A 27,247-nucleotide genomic window follows, 5' to 3' on the forward strand; every position below is an offset into this window, starting at 1 on the left:
GCCAGCTTCTACTGAGCTAGAGGAGACAAGGAAGGGAAACCCTTTCTTCTGGCACCCGTCTCTCATTTTATCTCACCAACTGAGTCCTAAAGTGATCCATCATAGCTTGTCACTCCACACTCATCCTTTCTCCACATCAGCCACTCCACCGTATACAGCCTAGAGCCCTCAGCAATATTCCAGCCATAAAAGAATGCAGTGTCTGCTAAGCTCTTGATGCCTTTCTTGAAACAGGCCCCAAATGTCCAGTAGAGTCACAATGGGGGAGAATTCACTCTCCTGGTTTCTACCACCCACTTCAGTAGTATGCTGACAGATATGTAACAACCAGTTTGGGGAGAAGGACTGATTTGTATTGTCTGTCAACTTCTGTAAATATTCCTACCATGGCCAATTTCAAGCTACCAACACGAAGTCACTTAATATGGGGTTAGGAAAGATGCCAACAATTAGCTCTGGAGCGGGATAAGAGCTGGCTCCAGCACACCACTGAGTGTAGACTCTTAAGAGTCTGAGAACCCCTCTAAGGGCACATTCTCTTACACTGTCCTACTCCTTCAGCCTGGTATAACTGAGTGTGCATTGGCCCATTTTGATTTCAGTCACGTTTGTGCAACAGAAGAAAGATTCCAGGAGGCCAGGAAATATTTTATTGACAACCAGGGACATAGCCATTAACAGAGGGAAGCACACAGGACTGCAAACTAAAACCCAATAGCCAGCAAGGGCCCTTTGGGCCAGGAACACTGCATCCTGGGGTCCTCACAGTCTCCCACCAACAGACACACAAGACTGGGCATCCAGGAGAGGGGGCAGTGGCTCTGGTGTCCCACAGTGTGAGAGGATACATGATTCCTCATAATGAGCAACAGGGCAAGGAGGTGCAATGGAGGGGGGGGTCCATCACTGCCTAGGACCACCTCCTCCTCTCAGAGCCAGTACCAGGTGGAGGACTGAACCACCTAGTATCTTGTAATCCGCTGCTGTCTTCTCATCGTTCCTGCAGGAAGGGGCAGAAAAAAGAAAAAAGGTATTAGAAATAAATACCGTCCAGAGCAAGGTTCTTAACCTGGGTTTCACGGATCTGCCTGGGGATCTATGAATGCAGATGAGAAAAAAATTCCATCTTTATATTTTTACTAACCCCTAACTGAAATCTGATATTTCTTTCAGTTTTGAACACAGGCAAAAAACCCACAGGGGTATCATTAGCAATATGGGTAACCTGTTAACAACAAAAATTAGATATTTTCCTATCATTTCACAACTGTTCGTAGGTATCTTGAAAATCTTTTAAAATTAGTTATTATATCCATCATTAGATCTTAATGAAGTACATATATTACAAACTTGCTTTTTTAATAGTGTGATAAGTGTATTTCGATCCTATTAGTTTCTTTTGTAATTCCATGCATTTTATGTCTGCAAAAATCTAATTCTGAGAAGTGGTTCATAGCCTTCATCAAATTGCCAAAGGGTCTGAGACAACAAAAAAAAGGCAGGCCTGCTCCACCTCCAGTACTTGCATCTTCATCTTCACATAAGATGGCCACGCCCTCATTCCCATTCCAAACTTACATCTGTTTACCACTGTAGATGAGCCGCTGCTGCTGTGGGGGGATTCCCTCTTTCTCCTCCACACGCTCCTTGATTCGCTCCACCTTTAGGGGTACAAGTAGTCAGGGGTTGCTCAGGGGGAAGGACCGTGGAATGGGGAAGAACAAGAGTTATGCAGAGAGTATGAGAGCGGAAGGACTCAGTTCATCAGCATACCCAAGCAAGTGTACATGTAGGGAGACAGGCATGGAGAGGTACTGGGCGTACATTACCTTGTCTGTGGGTTCAATGTCAATCTCAATCTCCTTTCCGGTCAGCGTCTGAAACAGGCAACGGTTTCATGAATCCTATAGCCCAATATACAATTTGTCTCCTAGGTAAAACATCCTGGCCTAGTCTTGGGGGATCTACTACCTTCGGAGAAACGCACATTCTCAAAGCTGATTTGAAGTGTCAGAAGTTTTGACCACACCCGATTTCAGACATTTTTAGGCTGTGAACAACTTTGATAGGGGAAGATTCTGTAAACCATTTGACCCTTTTAATCTCACACGTCATCTCACCTCCCATTCTGCTAGAATCCAAGAGAATACCATAACTCCTTTCGATAAGACAGCAATGAGAACTGCCCTAAGGAAAGTATTCCTTTGAGAAGGACCTTATCTCATGTACCAATGCTAGAAATTAACATTCAGATAACTCAAAGAATTCACAAGGACACTGGAGATCACCTCTGACCAACTTTTTTTTTTTAATATTTATTTATTTGGTTGTGCCAGGTCTTAGTTGTGGCAGGAGGGCTCTTTAGTTGTGGCTCGAGGGCTCCTCAGTTGTGGCATACGAACCCTTAGTTGCAGCATGCATGTGGGATCTAGTTCCCTGACCAGGGATTGAACCCAGGTCCCCTGCATTGGGAGCACAGAGTCTTAACCACTGCACCACCAGGGAAGTCCCTGACCAACTTTTTAAGTAATACTAGAATTCAACATTCTACTCTCCCATATCTTCTCCAGACTTCCACCTAAATCCTAAATTGCAGCTCTGGTCTTCTTGACTTCTTCTATAGACAAAGGGCTGCTGATATTCAAACACAATAATTATACTCATTGTACCCTTATAAACGTGCTTCATCCAATCTAATCTCCCATCCATCCTTGCTCTTCAAACTCCATCTGCACCAGTCTACAGTAATCCATAATTTAGGGGCATTTTCCTTGCTTCTACTGTTTTTCTTGTTGCCATGCCCTCTTCCGCTCTTTTGCAAACCTTCAAGGGACACTTTAAGATTGATGACTTGTCCCCAGTACACTTTAAGAGCCATTACAGCTAGTTGTTTAAGTGTCAAACTCTCCAATTTATACTCCAGCTCCCTAAAGGACAGAGACTGTTCAGTCTTCCTAATTTAAGCACAAAGCACAGTGTTTGACATAGAAGCAGTCAATAAATATTGGTGGAACAGCTAAATACACCAATGATCATGTTATGATCACAGCCAACATTTACTGAACACTTTCCAAGAGTTAGAAACTACGCTGAGTATCTTACATGCGTCAATACATTTAATCCTTGCAAGTACTTGTGAGATATGTACTATTACTATCACCATTTATAGTTGAGGAAAATGGGGTTTGGACAGGTTAAAAAGCATGCCTATGAAGTCAAAAGGAGAGTATGAATCCAAACACAAACTCTCTGGCCCCAGAACCTGAGCTTTCAGCTCTGTACTCAGTACTGCCCAAGTCTGGCTGATCTAGTATTGAGACCCAATGTACACTCCTGTGGTGGACACACAAAATAACATATGGTTCCTACTTATGATATTCACAAAGACCAGCATGAAGAAAGTACTTAGGATCTAACTTCTCAACCATGAGAATGGTTCACTACTAAGGATATTTCAAAAAATGCAAGAGTAACTCCTTTGGATTGACCTGTTTGGATGCAAAAGAATTACAACAGTAATTTTCAAGTTTCCACCCCAACTCAAGCTGGTCTGTTTGAAAATTTTCAATAGTCTATGCTAAAATGAGAAAAATAATGACAACAATGAGATTTTCATGAAACTAAACATTTTCAGGTGTTAAAATGTCCTTTTATGAAACGACAGTGACAATATATGGTATTTCTTTAGGCTCCTTCCTGACAAAATGAAAAGTATGCAATACCATGTTGTCCACAAATTATCTCAATTTATTGATCATAATACTTTAAATGCAAAGACTCTTTAACCAGACAATTCTATTTCTAGATAACTAACCTTAAGGAAAAACTTGAAATTTGAGTACGTATTCAAAGAGGAACATATGAGGTTTACTGCAACACCTTTCATAAAAGCAAAACACAAGAAACAGCCTAATGCCTATTAATAGGAAAACTATTAAACTATGGTACAGCCATAGAATGATATATATATATATATATATATATATATATATATTTTTTTTTTTTTTTCTGTACGCAGGCCTCTCACTGTTGTGGCCCCTCCTGCTGCGGAGCACAGGCTCCGGACGCGCAGGCTCAGCGGCCATGGCTCACGGGCCCAGCCACTCCACGGCATGTGGGATCTTCCCAGACCGGGGCAAGAACCCGTGTCCCCTGCATCGGCAGGCGGACTCTCAACCACTGCGCCACCAGGGAAGCCCTAGAATGATATATTTATTATGCAACAGTTTATACACTAACATGGAAAGATCTAGAGAATGTATGATTATGTATCATTTTCTATATGTAAATATATACATACATACATGCATAGAAGGATTAAAAGTATACATATCTCCTAAAATTATGATGATCCTTGAGAAGGGGAGTAGGATTGAGGAGACCAAAGCTAACTCTCCCTTTATCTGTACTATCTAATAAAATATCTAATAAAAATATATTCCTTTATCACATGAATATTAATAAATATTCATTCTGATTTAACAATAACAATTTTTAAAGAGTACAAAAGACTCTAACAGAAAGCCTAGAACTGCTCTCCCAAGAGTCAGATGCTTGGGCTTTATGACATTTGAGAAAAATTATTGGTTTATAAAATCTAAATCTCTAGCACTGGTCCTTTGTTTCTGAGATCGACTATAGAAGCCTATGAATGTATCCAGAGAGCAATCTGGCATATGGTGTCCCAGCAATAACACTTCTGGGAAAATAATCCTCTGTCCAAAAATATACCTATGACAATGAATTCTAACTTTTTGAAACTGAAAAACTAGAAACACAATCTAAATATCACACAATTGAGGGTTAAATAAATTATGGTACAAACACAGGGGGAAAATCACACAGTTCTCAAACAATATTTAGACTAACAGTATAATTCTTATTTTGTAACTAAATAAATAAACACACACATACATGTATTTATATGCTTTCAAAAAAGTTTGGAAGGATGTAGACATCAGTGCTTTTATCTTGAGTTTTGAGATTATGGGTGATTTAAATTATTTTCTTTGCGCTTTTTTGTATTTTCCATTTTTTAATACCATGAATACACTGGGATGAGAAAAAAAATTTTAAACAATGTCCTTGATGAGAGTATAAGGAAACCATTCTGTAAAGCAGCACTGTCCACTAGAGATAGAAACTTAGTGAAAGCCACATATACAGTATTAAATATTCTAGCAGCCACATTTTTAAAAGGTGAAATTAATTTTAATATTCTGAAACCCAATATATTCAAATTATTAATATATTTTACATTCTTTTCTTCTAACCAAATCTTCAAAATTCTGTGCGCATTTCATACTGACAGCACACCTCAATTCAGATGATAAGTTATCATCTGAAATACTTGATCTGTATTTAAGTTTCACAATTTACAGTTGAAAAAGTATGTTTACATTCCCAACTTGTTCCAAGCAAGTTAAAAGTTTTCCAACTACTGAATAAAGTTTCAGTCTTATATTAAATTAATTAAATACAAATAAAACAATTGAATTCCTCAGTCTCACTAGCCACATTTCCAGTGGTCAATAGTGCACGTGGGCAAATGGCCACTGTACTGGACACTGCTCAGGGATCCCAGCTAATGTAGGAAGCAACAATAAAATCAGAATATCCCCATTTTGTAACCTCCAATGAAATAATGGATCTAGGCAATGACTAACATCGCAGAAAGCAAAACAACCTGACAGAAGTATGTCACAATACCACCTATGAATTATTCTCACACATGAACAGACAAAAAGGACTAATCAAGCCTCTCGATCTTATTACCAATTGACAGGAAATACAGAGGAAAGAGGAATATATTAAAAGACAGCATGGGAATGTAATCGCCAAATTCAAACTATAGGAAACTCTACGGGAACAACCACCTAGATTATTCAACAGAAAAAAAATGGGGGAAATGGGGAATTATAGGTTTAAAGAGGCCTAAAATACTTATCAACCAACTACAATGTATGAATCTTAGTTGGATCCAGATTCCAACAAATTGTAAAAAACAAATGAGACAATGATAGTGTGAAATCACTGTTGATTTTTTAGGTGTAATAATTATGGTTATGTTAGTAAAAAAAGTTCTTTTTTACAGATAAATACCGAAATATATACCAATAGTATACGCTACGCTATCTGGGACTTGCTCCTTAAAACATAAGGTAAGGAAAGTTGGTGAGCATAAATAAAATAAGATTGGCCATGAGATGATCGTTTTTGAAGCTTCGTATAGGGTGCATTATTCCTTCTCTCTGCTGTTGTATATGTCTGAAATTGTCATAATTAAAATCATTTAAAACTGAACAATTTTAAAAGATATTCTTGATTTCAATTTTAAAAGATATTTTAAAAGACCATGTCATACTGTATTTCTTCCCTCAAATCTGGTCATTGTGACCTGGGAATACATTCAATGCTATTCAACTAGTCTATGATGAACCTCAGCCTGACATTCTGCTATAAGCACTGTAGGGGATATAAAAGAAATTAAGTGACCCAGCACTTGCCAACAATTTCTTTCAAGTGAAGATTTACAACCAAGAGACACTGAGACATACAATTAATAGAACAAACCAATACACAAGAAATGCCATACTGAATGTTATCGTCCAAAATACAAGGGGCAGTGACAAAGTGCTGTGGTGAGGGAAAATCAACAGTGATTAATTTAAACCTGAGATAACATTTCACACCCACTAAAATAGCTATAATAAAGATGGGTGCAGAGTAGCTGGAATGCTCACTCATTGTAAGTAGGGATGTAAAATGGTGCCATACTTTGGAGATCTGTTTGGCAGCATCTTTTAAAGTTATACATGACCTAGTAATTCCATTCCTAGGTATTTATCCAAAGGAAATGAAAACATAAGTCCACAAAAAGACAATGTTCATATCATCATTTCTGGCTATTAGAAGCCTCCTTCATAATAGCCAGAAACTGGAAATAACCCAAACGTCCATCAACAGGAGAATGGATAAACAAATTGTGATATAGTCATTTAATGTAGTATTACCAAGTAATAAGGAGCTACAGACACAACAACAGACATAATGCTGAGTGAAAGAAGCCAGACACAAACATGATATATTCTATAATTCCATTATATGAAATTCTAAAACAAGCAAAACTAACCTATGGAACTTTCAGAGGGCAGGGGTGAAAATGCTCTAGATCTGTGGCTACATGGGGGTATACTGTTGTTAAAAACTCCTTGAACTTAACCCTTAAGAGCTTTGTGTTTTATTTTACGTTTAAAAAAGCATGAATGAGAAAACTGGGGCTTAGATAGTAAAGACAGGTGCCCAAAGTAATTTGCTAAGAGGAATCAATGCAGGATCTGAGGCTAGGGAATAATATGATGAAAAAGAAGGTTAAAGAAGACCTGTACACTATGATTTTGTACACCGTATTTTGGTATAGACTCTAAACTTTATTATTTTTTTAAAAAAATACATATATTTTTTTTAAGAATTTTTTGATGTGGACCATTTTTTAAAGGCTTTATTGAATTTGTTACAATATTGTTTCTGTTTTATGTTTTGGGATCGAACCCACACCCCCTACACTGGAAGGTGAAGTCTTAACCATTGGACCACCAGGGAAGTCCCTAGACTCTAAACTTTAGAGGGGAATGGCAGTAGGAAATCTTGTTGGAGGTATCCCAATAAGAGGTATTTCTCTGGAGGTATCACAGAGAAATAAAGATATAAGTTAATGAGACCCCAGATGAGAACAAGGGTAATGGGAATAGAAAGAAAATCAACAGAAAGATGTATCAAAAGAAAAATTAGCTTCTATAAGAGAACAATGATTTTAAAGAACTGGGTTCCAGGTAACTGGTAGATTGATGGGATCAATATATGAGATGAGTATTGGGAAGATGGCTTAAGACAGAAGATGCTGTATTTAATTTTAGAAACACAGAGATGAGGTATCAAGAGAAGTTTTAAATCACGAGTGTGCCAACTAAAGGATGTCACTTGCCTCCTGGTTCTACAAGAATTAAGTCATTAGCCACTGCAGTCGCTGACTTTCAACCCAGCCTGAAAGGAGTTCAAGGTGGAGACAGGAATGAGGCACATCAGGAATGTGTTCTGGGAAAATTAATAGAACAGGCCTTTAGATAGTTAGATATTTTCAGGAGAAAATTTTATGAACCCAAATTCTTGCATCTTCCCATACTTAGAAAAGCACTAAAGCCATTAACTAAGATATCTGTTCCTCTTAACTAGCAGCAACCTTCTACCGAGATGTGTGCTTGATTACCCTTTGCCAAAATCACATACATGCTGACCTCCCCCACTTACCTTTGGAGCAGTTCCTCAGTGCTATCTAAGAGGCTGTCTCCTGGGCTAAGGTCCTCAGTAAGTCCCCAAATAAACTGAACTCACAGCTCTTATGTTGTGTGCTTTTCCTTCCGTTGACAAGGGATTTAGTTGTAAAAGATTGCAAAAAGAGATATGGAATAAGTTACCTACATGGAGAACGACAGTGGAAGAATGAATAATTCACAAAGGAACCCTGCTAAAAAACCTATCATTTGTATAGTAGTTCACAGCTAATTGCTTTATTTATTTAACATACAAAAATGTATTTAACATACAAAAAAGAAAGAGAAAGATGGAGAGAGAAACCTATTTGAAGGTGGAAAGGAAAGTGTTTTGGGAAAGGAGCCTGACAGTTTTAGAGAAGTACTAAATACAAATGGATTCAAAGAAAGTAGAACCTTGTATACTCCCCAGACAAGCAGAAATGCAGAATGTTAGAAATGCAGAATCTCGGGTTCCGTCCCAGACCACTGAATTAGAATCAGCATTTTAACAAGATCCCCAGGTGATTCTTACACATTTTTAAGTTGAGAAGCCCATCTAGAATACAGTATTTTCTTAAACTGCAGGTCTCAACCCATCAGTGGGTTATGAAATCAACTTGGAATAGAATTCAAAATACCAGAGCATATCACACACAGTTATTTTGTGTTGTATGGGACCATGAGGTAAAATTTTTTTGTGTAGGTTGAGATTTAAAAAAAGGTTTACAAAACACTGAACAAAAGTATAGTAATAACCTCTTCTTTGGACTAAGGGAGGACTAAGAGAACCTGAGAATCCATATGTATTGAAATGACATAAGCATTCATTTGCTAATGTTTCTCAAGACTTTTTGGACAGTGACCCACACTAAGAAATACATATGAACTAATATCACATCCATGCATGTAATATACATACAAAATAAAACCCAAAATTTCACAAACAATCCTCTTGCCCAGAAGTATACCCTGATATCTCTATTTTTTTTTTTCTTGTTGCTTGTGACCCACGGACTTATTAAACTGATTTTACCACTAGTGACTGTTTTATAGCTCATTACTCAAAATTTGAAAAACAATGACCTTCAACATGCTGCTTGGCCTCAATCCTTAGCTAAGATGGTGGCTCAGAAGGACTGAAGAGGTTAATGGCTATTATGCATGATAAATACACTAAAGAGCTGAGGAAATAACGATAGACTTCCTTGGCAGTTTTTTTTTTTAAATGCTAAACTAACGTTACACTGCATCAATTGTTAGTTTTTGTCCCTCCCTCTTAAGGCACAAAGGAGGAAATAGCAGATAGGACTAATGAGGGTTGGAAACTGGTGAAGAACCACGGGAGGCGGGATGGAGATGAAGGAAACACTGCTAGTACCAAGAACTGGGGCACTGATAACTAACCTGCCTCAGTCAAGGAAGTGAGGCTGGTCCAGGATGCTGGCTCATAAATGCAGGTGCTAACTGAACACGCTCCCAGCTTTGTTTCCTGAAGGCCGGCTGAGATACTACACCTTGGCGACAACTAGCAAAAGCTCATAGTCTAGTTCCTGGGAGGCCCCGGTTCCCTAGGCTACGTTTTTGTGCTGTACTCGGAGTAGCCTACGTTAGGGGCTGGGAGAAGCAGGTAACTGGGGCATGAACGATGGAGAACAGAGCTTATTCCAAGAATCCGAGAGAGAGGGGGGCCAAGATGCTGCTAGGCCTTCTCTATGACCGCGGGGGTTCGAACACAGCGAGACCCCGGACAAAGGCGGCCTCCTTCTGGATCAAGGAACGGTCCCGGAATGAAAGCAGGCACAGCACAGACCCCGGGGTCGTCTGGCTGGGCCAGCCCCTGCTCTCGAAGCCCTTTTGGGGACCCCCCCTACATCCCATCAACCCTCGCGCGGAGCCCCGAGGCTGTCAGCCCCCTCCAGGCTCGGGAAAGGCGTGGTTTTCCTTCCCGGCTTCTCCCTTAACGCACAGCGGCCAGCCCAGTACCACTGCGTCTTGGCAAGGCTGGAGGTGCTCCCACCTTCACTTTAATTAGCATCTTCTTCCCAGTTTGGGGCTGCACACAGATAAACTGCTGCTTCTACCGCTGCGATCGCCGATGCAGCTCCCCAGACTCAGCCTGTGGGAGTCACTTCTGCTTCCGGGTCACTGCCTGGCTCCACCCCCCCACCCCCACCCCGCACCTCGCTCCTCCCACTTCTTTCCACGGGGTTCCGGAAAGGCTCAGGAATGCGTCCGCGTTTCGTTTCTGTGGCGTCGTAAAAAAAAAAAACAAAAGGAGGCGGCCCGCCTAGTTACAGCAGAGATGACGCCTCTGCAATTCTGAGAGTCCCCAGCAAGCCGGGGCTAGTATAAAGCGAGGGCGGAACGAACGACTCCTCCCATCATGCCAGGGGGCAGCTCTGCGCGTCCCACCCTGGGAGTTATAGTTCCCTGCCCCTCAGATCCAGCGGCATCCTCAGTGTGTGAACTCTGTTACCCAGAAGGCCTCCAACACCAAAGCTGGAATTCCTCGGTTACTCATTCTCTCCGGCAATTAGTGGAACCTGTTAGCGCTGCCCACAAGGCTCAGCGGGGCTGCGCGAGGTTAGTGGCTAATCAAGAGGAGCTTCGGTCAACTGCCACCTGGCCCCGGCGACAGGAAGTGAGTACCCCTATTCCGGAAGCTGGCTTTGGGATCCCACCACTCCTTCTCACTCCCAAATCTGCCTCTTATCCCAAACTGCTCTTTGCAGGGGCGGGAGAAAGAAGAGTAGTGGGGTAAGGAACGCACCATTTAGGGTCGCTCACGACTCCATCCCAGTTCTTCTCCCCAACAAATAGTACCTAGGTTGAAGACACCGAGAGTAAGTGAAACCACCCGAGTCTGAGGTGACGGTCTTCAGGGACTATGCCTCGATCAATGCCCTGACCTTCCACAATTTAAGCGAGGAGAGAGATGAGCCCTGCCGCCAGCCCTAACAGAACACTAAGTTCTAAGGGAAAATTGGCTCAGCTACCGCCTCCTGACTTTTCCTACCTTCCAGCCCTCAGATTCGCTGCTACCCTTAGGTGCCTGCCATGCCTCACATCGACAACGACGTCAAACTGGACTTCAAGGATGTCCTGTTGAGGCCCAAACGCAGTACCCTTAAGTCTCGAAGTGAGGTGAGCCTGCTTCTCTAGTTGCTCTTTCTTGATCCCAAGCTCCTGGAGGGCCAGGACTGGGAAAGATTCCTGGCTTTTGCCCTCCTGCAATACTTGTTTTTTGGATAAATGAAATGCTTAGTTTCCTGTTCATATCTGCAGGTGGATCTCACAAGATCCTTTTCATTTCGGAACTCAAAGCAGATGTACACTGGGATCCCCATCATTGCAGCCAATATGGATACTGTAGGCACCTTTGAGATAGCCAAGGTTCTCTGTAAGGTAGGACTTCCCTCATACCCCTTCCTCACGGTGTCCAGTTTTGTGGGCTGACTGCAGAGGTATCTGCATCCCCACCCCCATCCCAGGTCAACTCTGGCAGTTAACAGTCAGGATGCTCAATTTCTGTTTTTGCAGTAGTATTAAGGCCCCCTTATCTGATAACTTTAAAGGGCCATCTGAGTTAATGAGATTCAAAGCTAAATTTTGCCCCCATTTTAACAGAACTTTCCCTTTTCTCCTGTCCAGCAGTTTATACATCCTGCCAACTTTTCCCACCACCCAGATCACCCTCTCCAAATCACCGGCATCCCTCTTTACACTATTGTTAGGATACTCAGCATTCACTGTTTTAGTCCAGAAACTAGATATAGTTTGAGCATTCAAAAATTCCTAACTAGAAGATCCTAGAGAGAAGAAGTTTATTTTCTTTCATGCCTGTTTTTTTTTTTTTTTTTTTTTAATCTTCCTCTTCTTTAAGTCCTAGGTTCCTGGGTGTTTCTGGGATGTGCCCAAAATGGAATGTGTTTTTCTTATATACAGGTTATTGCTCATTTTCAAAATGGAAGCTGCTGCTCCTTTCAGTAATATTACCTGCCTCTATATTTGTAGCTGAGAAGGTAGATAGTTTGGGCATCCTGAGGACATATGCACTCTTCTGGTTAATCCAGGTAGCCCTGGTTGATGGATTCTGCTGCTGCTTGTGGCTCTGTCAGTCTTAAGGACTTCATCTCCCTTTCTCTATTTTTGATTGCTGTAAGTCTCTGTGGAATGTCTGCTGTCATTTCTCTGAGGTTCATAGTTATGCAGCTTTAGTACTGTATTACTATTGCCATTTACCAACTGCTTAGGAATCCCACTGTTGCCCGTTGTCCACCTGGCCTGTCCAATAGAGTTAAGGAATGGTGAATCTGACTTCAGTGTTAACAAATGTCCTATAATGTATGGACCTTGCCGGGACTGTCTTGATGCTTTATGTTGAGACTGGCTTTTCATTACTGCTGAGTGCTGAAGAAATCAGATTTTAGAGATACAGCCAAGTCTCAGTAATAATTAAAAGTTTGGATGCAAGCAAGGATCTTTTTCTAGATCTCTAGCTTGGTATGTAATTGGATATGCTCATCATGCCACCCTATGCCAGTATATCTCCAAGGTCTGCTGACCTCCTAGAGTGATTTTTGTCTATTAGCATGTTGATGGCAGAGTGTTGCTGAGAAAGCACAGTTCTGTACCAGCGTTAGCTAGGTAGTGTTGATGATGATCTCTGAGCATTTGCACTTCCTTACTGCTGGCTGATGCTTGACTTCCTTGGGTCTCTTGTCTGTTGCAAGATTTGTGCTGTCTTGTCTATTTGCATGTCTGCACTTTTAAATCACAAACACCAGCATTCACAAGTGGCCTTTGAATGCCTTTCTCAAAGTATTGGGATGTTATTTGCAATTCGTTGTGCTAGGAAATACAAGTCTGATGAGTCATTATATCCTTGAACTTGGTTGACTGAAATAGACTGAATGAGATAGACTTTTCAGGTTGGTCCATGTCTCAAGAAAATTTGTCCTTTACTTTAGCAGAGATGGAGAAAGGGTAGCACCTTATTGACTGTTAACCTTAAGGCCTTACCTCTTGTAATTTTGTGAGCATTTAGGCTTACTGAATTACTGCTGGTAAATGGACCAGAAGATACTGCAAGTAGGTTAGCTCCGTACTAGGTTATCATAGGAGGGGCTGAGTCAGTGCAGGCAGACATTGGCTCCGTCCAGCCTCTTCATGGTTCTTTCTTGTCTACTGCTTGTCCCACTGCACCAACAGCTTGTCCTTGTCACCTTTTAACTCAGAAGCGCTGTACGTGCTGGCAGGTGAAATCCAATCCAGGTGACTTTAGTACTTTGGTGGGAGTGTTGGGCAAGTACTAGCTTATGGGGAAAAGCCCGACTGCATTTGTAGAGAGAACAATGGTGGAACTGAGGTTCGAGCTCAACCACTGACTTCTTTAAGTTGCTCTTTCCAGACTTCAGTCCTTTTGTCCCTCAGATAGGATAATATAAAGGTCTATTTTTAGAAAAAGAGACTCTTAATGAAGTTCCCTCCTTTTTGATGGCTCTTTCTTCTCCCAGTTCTCCCTCTTCACTGCTGTCCATAAGCACTACAGCCTCGAGCAGTGGAAAGAGTTTGCTAGCCAGAATCCTGACTGTCTTGAGGTAACAGTGGTCCTCCCCTGATCCACTCCTTAGCCCAGTCTTCCGGGAATCTTTGTTTGGCTTCCTGGGGACCAGCCCTTACCTCCCCACCCCTGTTGGCTAACCAACCAGGTCATTTCTTACATGCTAATGGCCCTGTTTCTCACACAGCATCTGGCTGCCAGCTCAGGCACAGGCTCTGCTGACTTTGAGCAGCTGGGACAGATCCTGGACGCTATTCCCCAGGTGAAATATATATGCGTGGACGTGGCCAATGGCTACTCTGAACACTTTGTTGAATTTGTAAAGGATGTGAGGAAGCGCTTCCCTGAACACACCATCATGGTATGTCTCTACTACCCTGTAGTGGGTTCATTCCTCTCCTTCCTCCACTCTTTCCCGCCACACCATTTTGTTACACCAGTTCCTTTCTCCTCTGCTGCATTTCCTAGTCCGCTTAATCATGTCACTGGGTGATGATCCATGGTTCCATGCTTTAAATGTTTGTGTACTGGCCAGTGCCGTCTTCTCCGAACCTTGATACCTAGTCTTTGTAAATCCAGTGTCCGACATCACTCACTAAACCACAATGGAACATTTCTGCATCGTACATACCTCTGGTACATACACACCTGCCCAAAGGTATGGAGAGATACTACAGTTATATTGAAGGGGATGCATGAAATGTTGTTTTATTTTATTTTATTTTTACAAGCTCAGGGGAGTTATGACAACACCTCACTTTCTTCGCAGCATTGAGTGGTCTCTCTGTCCTGTCCATCAAAAGCAAATAGAATTGTGTAGATGGGTATTTAGCCGACATTACCATGTCCTCCCCGTTTCCCTGAAGCCAGAGAGGTTTCATGACATAACAGCTTAAGCAAAGGATGTGTTTGGGTCTTTTGGAGGGGAGGGGGAGATAAATCTACTGTAAATCAGATGTGAGCTTGTTCCAGTTGGACCCCCGCTTTACCCTAGTACAACGGTGACACTGGCCACTCACCCCCTTACCTCAGCTTGGAAAGCAGGGTCCTTTGAAGTGACTGGTCTAAAAGCCCTCAGAAGGCCCAAGTAGAGGGAACCGAAGTACTCTTCTTTGTAATAATGCTGGAAGCACACGATCGGCTCTTTCTGACCCTAAGAATGCTCTGTTTTGATGCTTCTGTCCCAGGCAGGGAATGTGGTAACAGGAGAGATGGTGGAAGAGCTGATTCTCTCTGGGGCTGACATCATCAAAGTGGGAATTGGACCAGGTAAGCTGGTTCACTGGGGGCCACTGGCCACCGCTTCAGTGGCAGACACCTGTGGAGAACTTCCCTCTCATTCTTGTCACGTTCTTCTCAGGCTCTGTGTGTACCACCCGGAAGAAGACCGGAGTTGGGTATCCACAGCTGAGCGCAGTGATGGAGTGCGCAGATGCTGCCCATGGCCTCAAAGGCCACATCATTTCCGTAAGGCCAAGAGCAGGGTAGGGTATGAGGCTGCCAGACATCTGGGTTCTCTGCCAGGTCTGGAGGCTCTGGTAGAGGTGGATCAGGACTCCTGGGTTCCTGTCAGCTTTGAGGTGGGCCACTGGGACCTCCTAGAGGGCTTGGGGCATCCATACTCTCCCTTCATAGTGCTCCTTACTTTGCAGGATGGAGGCTGCAACTGTCCCGGGGATGTGGCCAAGGCTTTCGGTAAGGAGGGCACAGAAGGAGGATCCTGTAGAAGAGGATAAGTCACCTCTGAGGGTCTAGGATCAGGCTAGGGAAGTCTAAGAAAGCTGTTCAGATTCTTTTATAATATGACTAGTGACCCAGAAGCCTGTGGTGTCATCTGGGGCAAACCAGCAGGGGAAATCCTGAGACTCTGATGTGGACTCTCCTAATGTGGACCAGGGCCATCTGCATCATCCCCTGGACTGCGGGACAGTGCAGATGCCGAGCCCCACCCTGGACCCATGGCATCTGGCTCTGGGGAGTGGGGCTACAGATCTGCATTTTCCCAGCTTCCTAGGTGATCCTTGTTCACACTGAAGTTGGAGAGCTTTGCTCTTGGGACACTTGAAGTGAGTCTTGTTTGGCTGGGCAGAGTAAAAAGAGGTGACCAGAAGATGGCGAAAGCAGCAAAAAGGAGAGAGCAGAAGCCAGGCAGAGCGTCTCCAGAGGCTCTATTTTAAATATTTGGAAAGTCCACTGAGGAACAGAAGCCAGGGCAGAGTAGGCCTGTGCACTGGATTGTGGGCCAGCTAGGGAAACAAAACCAGGAAGATGCCAGAATCATTGGCAGGCCTGAGAATTTTGTGTGAGTTGCTTCTGAGGGTGACCATGTTGGAACCTGGGCCAGATTCATCTCTTTCCACTCTTGTTGGTGCTGGCAGGGGCAGGGGCTGACTTCGTGATGCTGGGCGGCATGCTGGCTGGGCACAGCGAGTCAGGTGGTGAGCTCATCGAGAGGGATGGCAAGAAGTACAAGCTCTTCTATGGCATGAGTTCTGAAATGGCCATGAAGAAGTATGCCGGGGGCGTGGCTGAGTACAGGTAGGTGTGGAGGCCAGAAGCTGAGGGTTCTTGGAAAGCGTGACTTCCCAAGTAAAGTGGTGGCAGAACTTGGAAGAAAAGTGATGAACAGGGACTAAATGCTAGAGATTGGGGAAGAGTCATTGGGCTTAAGAAATCCAGACAGAAAAGGTAAGAAAGCTTTTCGTCTTCTAAGGGCCTCAGAGGGAAAGACAGTGGAGATGCCTTTTAAAGGGGATGTGGAACATACTATCCGAGACATTCTTGGAGGCATCCGCTCCACCTGTACCTACGTGGGAGCAGCTAAGCTGAAGGAGCTGAGCCGGAGAACTACCTTCATCCGTGTCACCCAGCAGGTGAATCCGATCTTCAGTGACAAGAGCTAGACGTGAGCAGTTCTGCCCTCCCAGGGCGCCAGCACCCACCACAGGGCTCCCCAGTGGGCCCCTCTCCCATCCCAGCTACTAGGGCTATTACTTGGTCATTTCCTATCCTCTCTCTGCTAAGGGCTCCTGCAGTATTCTGTACTTTATCTGCACATGCAAAATGCCCAGGGCACCCACTGGGGAGGAAGCAAGGAAGGCAGGCTGAGAAAATAAAGTTAAGATAATCAAATGGGAATCTGGGGACCCAGAATCCTGAAGATTATTAAAAGGAAAAGATGCTGATTCATACATAAGTGTTTTATATGGCCTTGGTCTGGAAGAGGTGGGCTTTTAGAATCATGTTTTGTTAATCAGATTCATTAAATAGATCTTTGAATATCTACAAAGCTCAGAAGTGTTTATGTATTTTAAATACCTCAATAAAGAGAGATCCCAATGACTTTGAGATTCTGGGGATTTCTGCACAAGGATGGCATCTGGGTGCTGCTGCAGGGCAAGTGGAGGAGTTGGCACTGACCCAGTGGAGTCAAGGACAGTGAATGCCCTTTCCATGAAGCATCTCCATTCTAGTGCCACCACCCCCAAGTAACCTGGCAGCGTGAGAATTTACAAGTATATTCTGGCATCAGACCACACACAGTATTTTCAGAATAGCAAAAGGAAATTTCTCTTCTAGGCTCTCAGCCCTGGTTACCCTTTTGGGCATGTCTGAACAACACTCTCCAAGGGAAGTAAAATGGCAAAGGGATCCCCTTCCAGCCCTGGAGAGGCCGGTTCTGTTTCTAAGGAATGACCTACACTGACCTTATAGAAGCCTTAATTCCCCTCCCTCAAACGAAGACAGTGTTTTAACAAATCCAAAATTTAATTATTAAGTATTACAAAGTAACTTTAGCAATATAGTCAGGCAACCCAAGCCTGGACTTCCACTTTATTACCCCTAAACTGCGTGAGAGCTGAGGAGGAAGGAGACAGGCAGAGTGCCGTGGGCATTCCAGTCTAATCACAGCAGTCTAGAACTGTCTGTATGGTTAGGAAGAGGGACAGACACACCACTGGGGCCAGAAGGGGGAAGGTATTCACAGAAGGTGGGGATCAGGGTGTCAAACTTTGTCTTCTGATAGTTTTCCAGAGAGTCCTGCAGAGAAGGGAGCAGGGAGATCCTATCATCACTGAAACATGCCCTGAGCCCTCCATATCCTGCATCATATGGCTTTCTATCTCGTTCTGCCCGCCCATCCCCTTCCCCAGCTTTCCACTCCTTCCTACTCACCCTTCCTTCCCTCTGGCCATTTTCTTCCTCGTCGGAGTCCAAAACCAGGTCCCCTATAGTAATGTCAGAGCTGCACAGAGATGGAGGACGCACTGCAGGGAGGAAACCAGAGTCCAAGTACTCTTCTCAGTGAACACAGGACCTCAAGAGTCCCCAAGAGAGGAGGCTGTCTGATCTGGTCCTGACTCAGGATACCTACCTGACTTCCTGGCCCTAGGAGGCGATAATGACAATCTCAGGGGTTCCATGGGGCAATCCAAGCAGTTCCTAGGGTGGGAGCAAGCAAGACAGGGTGAAAGGAAAGCAGGCAGGGCATGTGCTGCTAGTAGGGAGAAGCAACTGTTGTACTTACTCCTTTTGCTCTGAGGCAGACAAGTCATTTGGGTTCTCCTTCAGAGCCCTTCCTCCCAGGGTCTTGGATGGACTCCTAGACTTGCCAGTCGAGGCTGCTCTGGTGCCCACAGCACCTGCTGGATCTGCTGTGTGTGTCCCATGTTCTTCCCTGTTCCCAGGCTTAGATATGACCTGCGTTGGTGAACCCAGATTCCTAAAGGGGAACAGCATGACTGTGGGGCGCTCCTTATGGCCTCTGCTAGTGGATGCCCACCGGGACTGGATTCTTCGCCGGCCTAGAGGGGCCAGATTGAAATGGTGGCCAGTCAAAGTTTCCGGGTGCTTCCTTGAGGCTGGATCCTGAGGAAGGTGTGGGCCAGGCCGGGCTTTTGGCAGAGGGTCGTGGAGTGCTGGTGTTGGTTGCTGAGGAGCACTCTGCTCCATGGGCTCTGTCGTGTTCACTGAATCAGTAGCAAAGCACTCTGAAAAAGAAAACAAATCTCTTTAAAAAGGCAATATAGTAACACATGGACTCAGTCTGGTTTTTACGCCTCAGGCCCATGTAACCCTTCCAATAGGCTGCCTCAAAAGGTTGCAAGCTAAACACTCAACCCCCAAATTCTTAGTTCTCCTAGATGGTCCTGGTACCTGGAAGTGGCCACCCCATGTCCACACCATATTGGCTCAAGACAAAAGAAGAAGTGATAGAAACTCCAGGCTGCATCCAAGTCAGCACATCTTGAAGCTGTGGGCAGGGAGAGAGGCATGAAGACCACAGGCCTTGATACAACTCCACCCCCTACCCCCCACCCCAGCATTCTGCCCTTATGTGTTTTGCCCTAGCAAAACCTGCTGTGCCTGCAGTGTAGGCAGTGCTTTTTCCAACTGACACAGGTATTCAAAAAACAGCTTTTCCATGGCAGCCAGAAAAAGCTCCCCGTACTCTTGTTCAAGTTCCTGCAGGAGGAAAAGAAGCAGGTCAACACACCATTGTAAAGCAATTATATTCCAATAAAGATGTTAAAAAAAATAAAATTATGTTGTACATTGTTGATGAAAGTATGTATACATTGAAGAAAAAAGCCTGAATGAATCTTCTCGATTAAAATCAGTAATGTTATTTATATTAAGCATTACTAATTTAAAATTGGGTAAACAAGGTCCTACTGTATAGTACAGGGAACTATATTCAATATCTTGTGATGAACCATAATGGAAAAGAATATAAAAAGGAATGTATGCATATGTATAACCGAATCACTTTGCTGTACAGCAGAAATCAATACAACATTCTAAATCAACTATGCTTCAATTAAAAAAAAGATTCAGTTGTACATTTTGAATGGGTAAATTGTGTGGTAAATTTTATATCAATAAAGATGTTTTAAAAAGTTAAAAAAAAAAAGGAAGCAGGTCAGAAGAGGACTAGAGAGAACAGCTACGCCATAGCTTCCAAAGCAGCCAGTCCCACCTGTAGCTTCGAAGCCAAATCAACAGAGGCTTCTGCCAGCTGCTTCACCTGCTGGCAAAAGGTTTCCTGAGCCTCTGAGATCTTCCTGAGATCCTGCTTTGTCTGTTGAGGGTAAGGAAGGCAAACAAGTTAGGGGCACGAGAATCCAGGGACCGGGAGGAGGAGCAACTTCGTTGCACCGCGTGTTAAGTGGAGGTAGGGCTTGCTCCAGGGACGACTCACGGCTTTGGGGTCCCGCACTGTAGGTCCAGACTCTGGGAAGTGGCGATGCAGGGCATTCAGAACCTGGGCCCAAGGCCGGCCCTGCAGGATCATATCCACCACCAGCTGTGAAGGGTGCTGAGCTCAGAATCCCCACGTCCGGGCAAGCTGCCCTTTTCCAACCGGTTCCACCCCCAAGCAGTCGGCCCAGGACAGGTCCTCGCATCCCGTCCCTTTCCCCTCTACCGGGTCCTACTGACTCCAATACCTTGGCCTTTAGGCCCATACACAGGCGTTCATGGTGCCGGTACCGAACCAAGCCGGGGGCAGCAGCGCGCAGGGATCGCAGAAACTCCAATACTCGCGGAAAATGCTCCACGTAGCGTCCGCGCACGACTTGCCAGCAGGCAGCGGCTACGAAGCGAAGAGCGGCGGGACCGGCCCCAGGGGGCGTGGCCATGGCCGGCGGGCCCCACCCCAGGAGCCGTACCTTTGTGTTCCTACCTCTGGCAAGGCTTCCCGCCTCCTCCTAGGGGCGCGGTTTCCGGTGGCCCTCACAGGCTCGGCTATTTCGGTCTGCGCCGGATAGTTCGCGATCCGAGACTGCGCCCTCCCATGGGCCACCGGAATCCCGGGGTTTTCTCCAACTCGGGCTGGAGCCTGAATGGAGAAGCCGGCCAGCTCCACTGGCAACAGGTCGTTCTGCCTTAAACGCCGCCGCTGTCTCGAACTCAAAGGCTACTTCGCTTCCGGCTCCGCGACCAGTTTCCCTACCCGGGAGAAGGGTGGTAGTAGAACCAATGGGCCGCCAGACAGGGGAGACGTCACGCGCGTCATAAGGCCGCGCCCCGGCAGATCCGGCGGCGCTGCCGGGCCCCGACCCCGCTGCCTGGCACTTCCGACGGCTGCTGAGCAGCTGGGACCGGGGACCTGGGCCCCGCCTCCGGCCCTTTCCCGCCTCCGGCCCTTGCATTTCTTCGCGGAGCCTGCAGAGAAGGCCCGTCGTTCTTTGAGGTCTTGACTTTCTAGTCTGCAAAGCGAGACTTAGGCCACTTTCCCTCTCCATCGTCTTCACCCTCTCAAATACGATTCCTTAAATCACAGCGCCCAAACCATTGCCTGCAAAGCCTTCCCCGGGCGGCGCGCCGCTTGCAGTAAGAGTTCAACTCTTTTTTTTTACAGAATGGGAGAGGGCGCCCGCCTTTAAAAAATAAAATTCAAAGTTTGAAAAGATACATCAGATTGTTAATCTGGTTTTTTTCTAGATGGTGAGACTGCAGGAAATTTTTGTGCTTTTCTGTGTTTGATATCTTTTTTTTTTAATCGTGTAGTTCTAAAATAAAATAGATTTCCATTTTCGAATTTCTGTTGTGCGCTTACCCCAGTCAGCCCCCTAATACAGTTGACCGTTTTACTTGTCTTTCTCCTGGTCACCCTTCCTGGTGTCTCTCCTTATTTCCATTGCCAGGGACGGAATCTTGGCACACAGTGTATATTTTTTGTTGACTGAATTAATTACCTGCTCTGACTACCTTACAGGGATTTAGTGAAACTACCCTTTCCTTGGGCCATCTCCTTTCTTAGAGATAATGGCTCCTATATCCCTCCCTGTCTCCACTCAAGATCAGTCTTCTGAGGTGAGCCACACATTCGACTGCCCTTGGGACATCTAGCTGGAAGTTCCAAAGTACCCAAATCGGACATCTACGAAATTCTAGTTATCTTCCTTTTTACTTTTACCTTAATTTATTCTTTCCTTAAAGTTCTGCCTTTATGTAGATCTGAGTTTCTGACCTATGTCACTTTCCTTCTTTCTGAAGAATTTCTTTTAGCATATCTTGCAAGTCAGGTCTCCTGGCTACAAACTCCCTCAATTTTTGTTTGATAAAGTATTACTCTTTCACTTTTGAGAGATAATTTTGCTGGATACAAAAGCCTAGGTTGGTGGGCTTTTGTTCCCTCAACACTTTAAACATTTCACTGCACTCTCATCTTGCATGGTTTCTGAAGAGAAGTCCGATGTGATTCTTTTTTTAATATTTATTTATTTATTTATATATTTATTTGGTTGCTCCAGGTCTTAGTTGTGGCAGGCAGGCTCCTTAGTTGTGGCATGCGAACTCCTAGTTGCAGCATGCATGTGGGATCTAGTTCCCTGACCAGGGATCAAAACTGGGGCCCCTGCACTGGGAGCGCGGAGTCTTATCTACTGCGCCACTAGGGAAGTTCCCCCACTGCCCCGGAGTAATTCTTATCCTTGCTCCTCTATAAGTAAGATGTCCCCCCTTCTACCCCTCAAGTTTTGTTCAAGGTTTTCTCTTGGTCTTTGACTCTCTGTTCATCCTTATTATAAGGACAAGAGTGAGAACTTTTAAGCTCCTTACATGCCAGACTGAAAACTGGAAGTTGTCTTCCATTTTAAATTCTGCTCTTTCTCCTGGCCTCTGTATTTCTGTGCATGGCACCTTTCTTTACCCATGAGTCAGAAAACAAGACCATCACCCTTAACTCTGTCCTCTCTCTTCTCCAAATCTAAACCCTCACCAAGTCTAATCAGTTCTACTTCCTACAGAACTTTTAAACCTACCCCCCCCTTTTTTTTCATTCTCACTGACTGTATCTTATTTCAGGTTCCCTGTCTCTCACATTGAGAAGACTGTAATCTTCTCACCTCCAGCCCAACTCCTAATTTCTTTTCCATGTTGCTTTCATCATAAACCTGCTGAAATGCAAAACTGATCATATCATCCCTAACTGAAAGCTCTCTCTTACTTTCAAAAGAAAGTCCAAATTCCAAAATACGGCAAAAGGATTTTTAATGAACTGGCTAAGTTTACCTCTTCATCAACATTCCTTGCCACTTTGCACTTATCATGCCTCCCCTTCAATTGGATTTGGATTTTCCAAATATGCTGTGTTGTCTCATATTTTGTGCTTTGCATATACTGGATGATTCCTCTGTCCTTCTCGCCTCTTGGACTTGACTTTTTTTCAACTTTTGTGGCTCATCTGATAGCTACCTCCATGAAACCCCTCATGTTCTCTTCCCAGACTCCTCAGCATCACCCTGTACATCTTTTTTTTTTTTTTCCACACTGCGTGGCGTGTGGGATCTTCATTTCCTGACCAGGGATTGAACCTGCGCCCCCTGCAGTGGGAGTGCGGATTCTTAACCACTGGACTGCCAGGGAAGTTCCCCCCCACCCTACATCTTTTTATCACCACTACTGTCATGCAGAATCTATTTTGCAATGTTGTTGTAAGGATTAAATGAATTAGTAAATATAAAGCACTTAGAACAGTACCTGGCTCCTACTAAATACTACATACGCATTTACTGTATTTTGAATGTTTTCGTGTCTGTCACCCCCACTGTTGGGAGCCCCTTGCGGGAAGGACTTGCTTCTTTATCATACATGTTATGTCACTAGTGTCTTATGCAGTTTCTGGTTCATGTGTTCATGGGTAACATGAACAGCTCCTTTGTTAGTCCTCTGTGTCCTGCCCCAGGAGCCCCTTGTCTTGCAAACCTTCTCAAACTCAAAGGATCAAGAAGACTAGAGGTCGGCACTTAGAACATTGGGAACTCGTGGCTACTCCTGGCCCAAGAAGCGTGGAGGCAAGGAGAGCATGGAAAAAGTACAGAAAGAAGAAAAATGGAAGGTCATTGTCCTAAATAATTAGCGTGCATAGGAGTCAAACCCCTTAGTGAGTTTATTAAAATACAGACTTGGCCTCTGCTCCAGGGATTCTGATTCATGAGGTTTATTCTGGGGCCCAGAAATCTGAATTCTTTAATAAACACCTCAGATGATTTTAATGCAAGTGGTCTGGGATTATGCTTGAATCCTGGGGTAAGAGAACAGTTTCATTCAAACCAAAGCCCAGATCCTCCAAAGGTCACCCAAAGGAAAATTTCCACGTAAAAGAGAGCTATACAAAGGGTGTCTCTGAGCCTCACCTTTCCTCACAGTTTCCTTTCTCTGGTGAGGGACACTAGTCCCTGTATCAGTGGATGGGACCACCTATCTGTCCTGCTCCATGAGCCAGAAACCTGGTGTTTAGCTTTACTGCTCCTTTCCACCCTCCACCCAGCCACATCCCATCCTTCCCCAAGCCCTGTGAATTTTCCCTCCTAGATATTTCTCCAAGTTTTCCACCTCTGTCTCCAGCACCACTACTCTGGCCCAAATCACCATCTCTAGCATAAAATATTACAACTGTCTTCCAATCTGTGTCTCTGCATCCACTCCAGCCCTGCTCCAATCCATTACCTGACACCACAGGCAGAATAATCTGTTCAAAACACACAATGTGATCATGTCACCTCCAATTCCTTAAACCTTCCAAAGGCTTAAAGTGGCCTATGGGGCCCCACAAGGCTCTGCCCTGCATCTCTCAGCTTCACCTTCTCCAATCTGTCCCTTGCTCTCCTTGCTTTAGCCACACCATCCTCCCCCTCCTCCTCCTCTCCCTCCTCCTCTACCCTCCCCCTCCCCCTCCTTCTTCTCCCTCTCCCTCTCCTTCTTCTTGTTTTGTTTTGGCTGCACTACGCGGCATGCCAGATCTTAGTTCCCCAACTAGGGATCGAACCTGTGCCTCCTGCAGTGGAAGCACAGAGCCCTAACCACTGGATCTCCAGGGAATTCCCCACACTGTCCTTCTTTTAGTCTTGTTTACTCTTCTAGATGCCCTTCCACCACAGGATCTTTGCACAGGCTATTCCTTTTGCCTGGAGTGATTTCCCTTCCATCTCTACCTACCTATCCTCCAGGGTCACCTCTCTAGGTAAAGCTTTCCTAACCACCGCCACCAGGCCAGGTCACACACCTTCACCATAAACTTCAGAGCTCTGTAGGTACTCTCCTTTGTCTTGTGCAGTTATTCAATTAATCTGTTCCTTTCTCAGACTGTAAGCTCTGTAAGGCAGGAACTAGGTTTGCCCTGTGTTCTAGCACTTTGCCCATTGCTTGGCACATGTCATTGAATATTTGTTAAATGGGTGGAGGAATGGGTTCATTATCTGCTACTATGGCTGGACCCTGCCAGTCAGAGTCTCCTGTAAAATTCTGCTCCAGCTGTAGACAAAGATATAAGTCATATCTTATAAAATTTTTCTTTTAAATTTGTAATTAACTCCACCTGGTTTATTGTCAGGAAGATAAAATCTTCCTTTTGATGTTTTTACCTTTCCCAGAATTTCCTAAGAATTGTGACCAAAAGGGCAGAAATTCCAGCTTCCATGCCCGTTTGGGGAGAGCTCTGCTGCCTACAGGGTCTGCCATGCTTCTTCCACCCACTCAATGTCATCTTAGAAAACCAACAACAGGGATTCGTACTTGAGCTCTCAGGACTCTACATCCAGGTCCAGACTTTTCTCCCTGGCCTAAGGGGCTGCAGGAGCTTCCAGCATTAGCCCCAGACTTTGCCAAGTCAAACCCACCTACATGGGATTCATGCACCCTGGTATCCAGCCTAGTTCTCCAAGGCTGGGATGGTTTCTTTCCCGGCTATTGGGCTTCAGTTGAAGCTACCATAGTCCACACTAATGTTCCCAACTTTAAATCTTGGGGCAGAAGGAACTGATAATACTGGGTCTTTACACTCAGGAAAACCTGGGCTACTGATGCAAAGAATCCACCTCCTCCCTAGTGATCAACTTTGTATACCAGGTGTCCCAGGAGAACCAAAACTGGTGACCAAGACTCAGAGATAATGACTGCCTTATCACTGTCCAGAAGGCATCAACTAAGTCGGCAACTCTAGTGGATTTCTTAAAACCAAGACTAAGAACACTTCTCTTTGTTAAAAAAAAAAAAAAAAGTACTCTGTAATGTAAAGGAAATAATCATATAAATAAATGAAAATGGCATTAAATAGGTTTCCCTAGTACAGTTTTCTGAGGTACAGTCCAAGTAAGAGCTCTGCCCTGCTGGTCACTACTCAGCTCCCTGAGTGCCCATTTATCTCTCTCTTTCCCAGACCTGGTCTAGTTATCCATCGTGCATTCTTCCCGCAAATGCTCCAAAACACAATCCTCCACTGCACCCCTAAGCCCCCAGACTCCCCATCACCCTCCAATTTAGTTCATTTTCCATTCAACAGATATTTAATGAGCATCTACTGTAAGTCACAATGAGTAAGCATAAGAGAGATAAGGTCCTTGCCCTTACATTCTAGGGGAGGGGAACCAGAGGTCTAAGAACAAATTAAGCTGGAACAACAGGGATTCTGATGCTCACCCCCAGAGAATTAAAGGAGATGATCTCCATAAAGCACCCAGTTTGAGCTTAACTCATAGTAGGAGCTCAACGTATATTTGTTTCTTTCCCTCTAGCTGTTTGGAGAATAGCATTCCTTTCCCATTTTGTTGTTGTTGTTTTGTTTTGTTTTTCTTTTTGAGGCTTTCAAGCATTTGTGAGCTCTAATATATACAGGGGACCAAGGTAAAATGAACAAATGTGAAGCAAGTTACAAAGTTGTTAGAAATCTTAAGCTCTCACATTTTCCTGGGAGCTCAATAAAAAGAGATACTGTTGCATTACTGCTCAACCTTTCTGGAAACTAACTTAATAAAATGTATCAACCACCTTAAATGTGCTCAATCCCCTTTACACAATAATTCTCACTCTGGGCGGTTATTTTAAGGAAATAATTTAAAATAAGCCCAAAGATTTATGTGCTTATACAAGGATATTTATCACAGCTCTATTTAGAATAGCAAAACTTTGGGGGGTCGGGGAGGGATGGACTGGGAGTTTGGGGTTAGCAGATGTGAACTAGTATATATAGAATGGATAAACAACAAGGTCCTACTGTATAGCACAGGGAACTATATTCTATATCCTGTGATAAACAATAATGGAAAAGAATATAAAAGAATATAAAGGGCTTCCCTGGTGGCGCAGTGGTTGAGAGTTCGCCTGCCGATGCAGGGGACACGGATTCGTGCCCCGGTCCGGGAGGATCCTGCATGCTGCGGAGCAGCTGGGCCCGTGAGCCATGGCCGCTGAGCCTGTGCGTCCAGAGCCTGTGCTCCACAGCAGGAGAGGCCACAACAGTGAGAGGCCCGCGTACCGCAAAAAAAAAAAAAAAAAAAGAATATGAAAAAGAATGTATATATATGTATAATGAATTACTTTGCTGTACAGCAGAAATTAACACAACATTGCAAATCAACTATACTTCAAT

General features: G+C 44.3%; 3 protein-coding genes across 8 annotated transcripts; 1 reads left to right on the plus strand and 2 right to left on the minus strand.

Moving 5' to 3' along the window:
- Positions 1-630: 630 nt before the first annotated feature.
- NEDD8 (NEDD8 ubiquitin like modifier) lies at positions 631-10,475 on the minus strand. Of its 2 annotated transcripts, none has more exons than XM_029236658.1 (4): positions 10,330-10,475; positions 1,830-1,877; positions 1,579-1,661; positions 631-1,000 (listed from the first exon to the last, which is right to left on the minus strand). In XM_029236658.1, exons 1-4 carry the CDS (start codon positions 10,345-10,347, stop codon positions 904-906), a joined length of 246 nt encoding a protein of 81 aa, XP_029092491.1. In that variant the 5' UTR covers positions 10,348-10,475; the 3' UTR covers positions 631-903. The 2 variants fall into 2 exon arrangements, with proteins under 2 accessions (XP_029092491.1, XP_029092490.1); XM_029236657.1 differs by having other exon boundaries at positions 643-1,000; positions 10,279-10,441.
- Positions 10,476-10,519: 44 nt separating this feature from the next.
- On the plus strand, positions 10,520-19,419 carry GMPR2 (guanosine monophosphate reductase 2). 5 transcript variants are annotated; one of them, XM_029237964.1, is made up of 10 exons: positions 10,520-10,953; positions 11,361-11,456; positions 11,598-11,717; positions 13,829-13,912; positions 14,063-14,236; positions 15,063-15,144; positions 15,236-15,342; positions 15,528-15,570; positions 16,254-16,413; positions 16,589-17,217. In XM_029237964.1, exons 1-10 carry the CDS (start codon positions 10,696-10,698, stop codon positions 16,776-16,778), a joined length of 1,314 nt encoding a protein of 437 aa, XP_029093797.1. In that variant the 5' UTR covers positions 10,520-10,695; the 3' UTR covers positions 16,779-17,217. The 5 variants fall into 5 exon arrangements, with proteins under 5 accessions (XP_029093797.1, XP_029093793.1, XP_029093794.1 ...); XM_029237963.1 differs by having other exon boundaries at positions 10,527-10,953; positions 11,336-11,456; positions 16,589-17,219; XM_029237960.1 differs by adding an exon at positions 19,011-19,419 and having other exon boundaries at positions 11,336-11,456; positions 15,063-15,570; positions 16,589-16,748.
- On the minus strand, positions 17,378-20,820 carry TINF2 (TERF1 interacting nuclear factor 2). Its single transcript, XM_029237958.1, has 9 exons — positions 20,325-20,820; positions 20,078-20,182; positions 19,856-19,957; positions 19,234-19,341; positions 19,033-19,129; positions 18,404-18,866; positions 18,251-18,318; positions 18,052-18,143; positions 17,378-17,916 (listed from the first exon to the last, which is right to left on the minus strand). Exons 1-9 carry the CDS (start codon positions 20,514-20,516, stop codon positions 17,782-17,784), a joined length of 1,362 nt encoding a protein of 453 aa, XP_029093791.1. The 5' UTR covers positions 20,517-20,820; the 3' UTR covers positions 17,378-17,781.
- Positions 20,821-27,247: the final 6,427 nt, after the last annotated feature.

The sequence above is a fragment of the Monodon monoceros genome, unplaced genomic scaffold, assembly GCF_005190385.1.
Source record: "Monodon monoceros isolate NGI ecotype Baffin Bay Population unplaced genomic scaffold, NGI_Narwhal_1 Super_Scaffold_21, whole genome shotgun sequence".
NCBI classification, from domain to species: Eukaryota; Metazoa; Chordata; class Mammalia; order Artiodactyla; family Monodontidae; genus Monodon; species Monodon monoceros.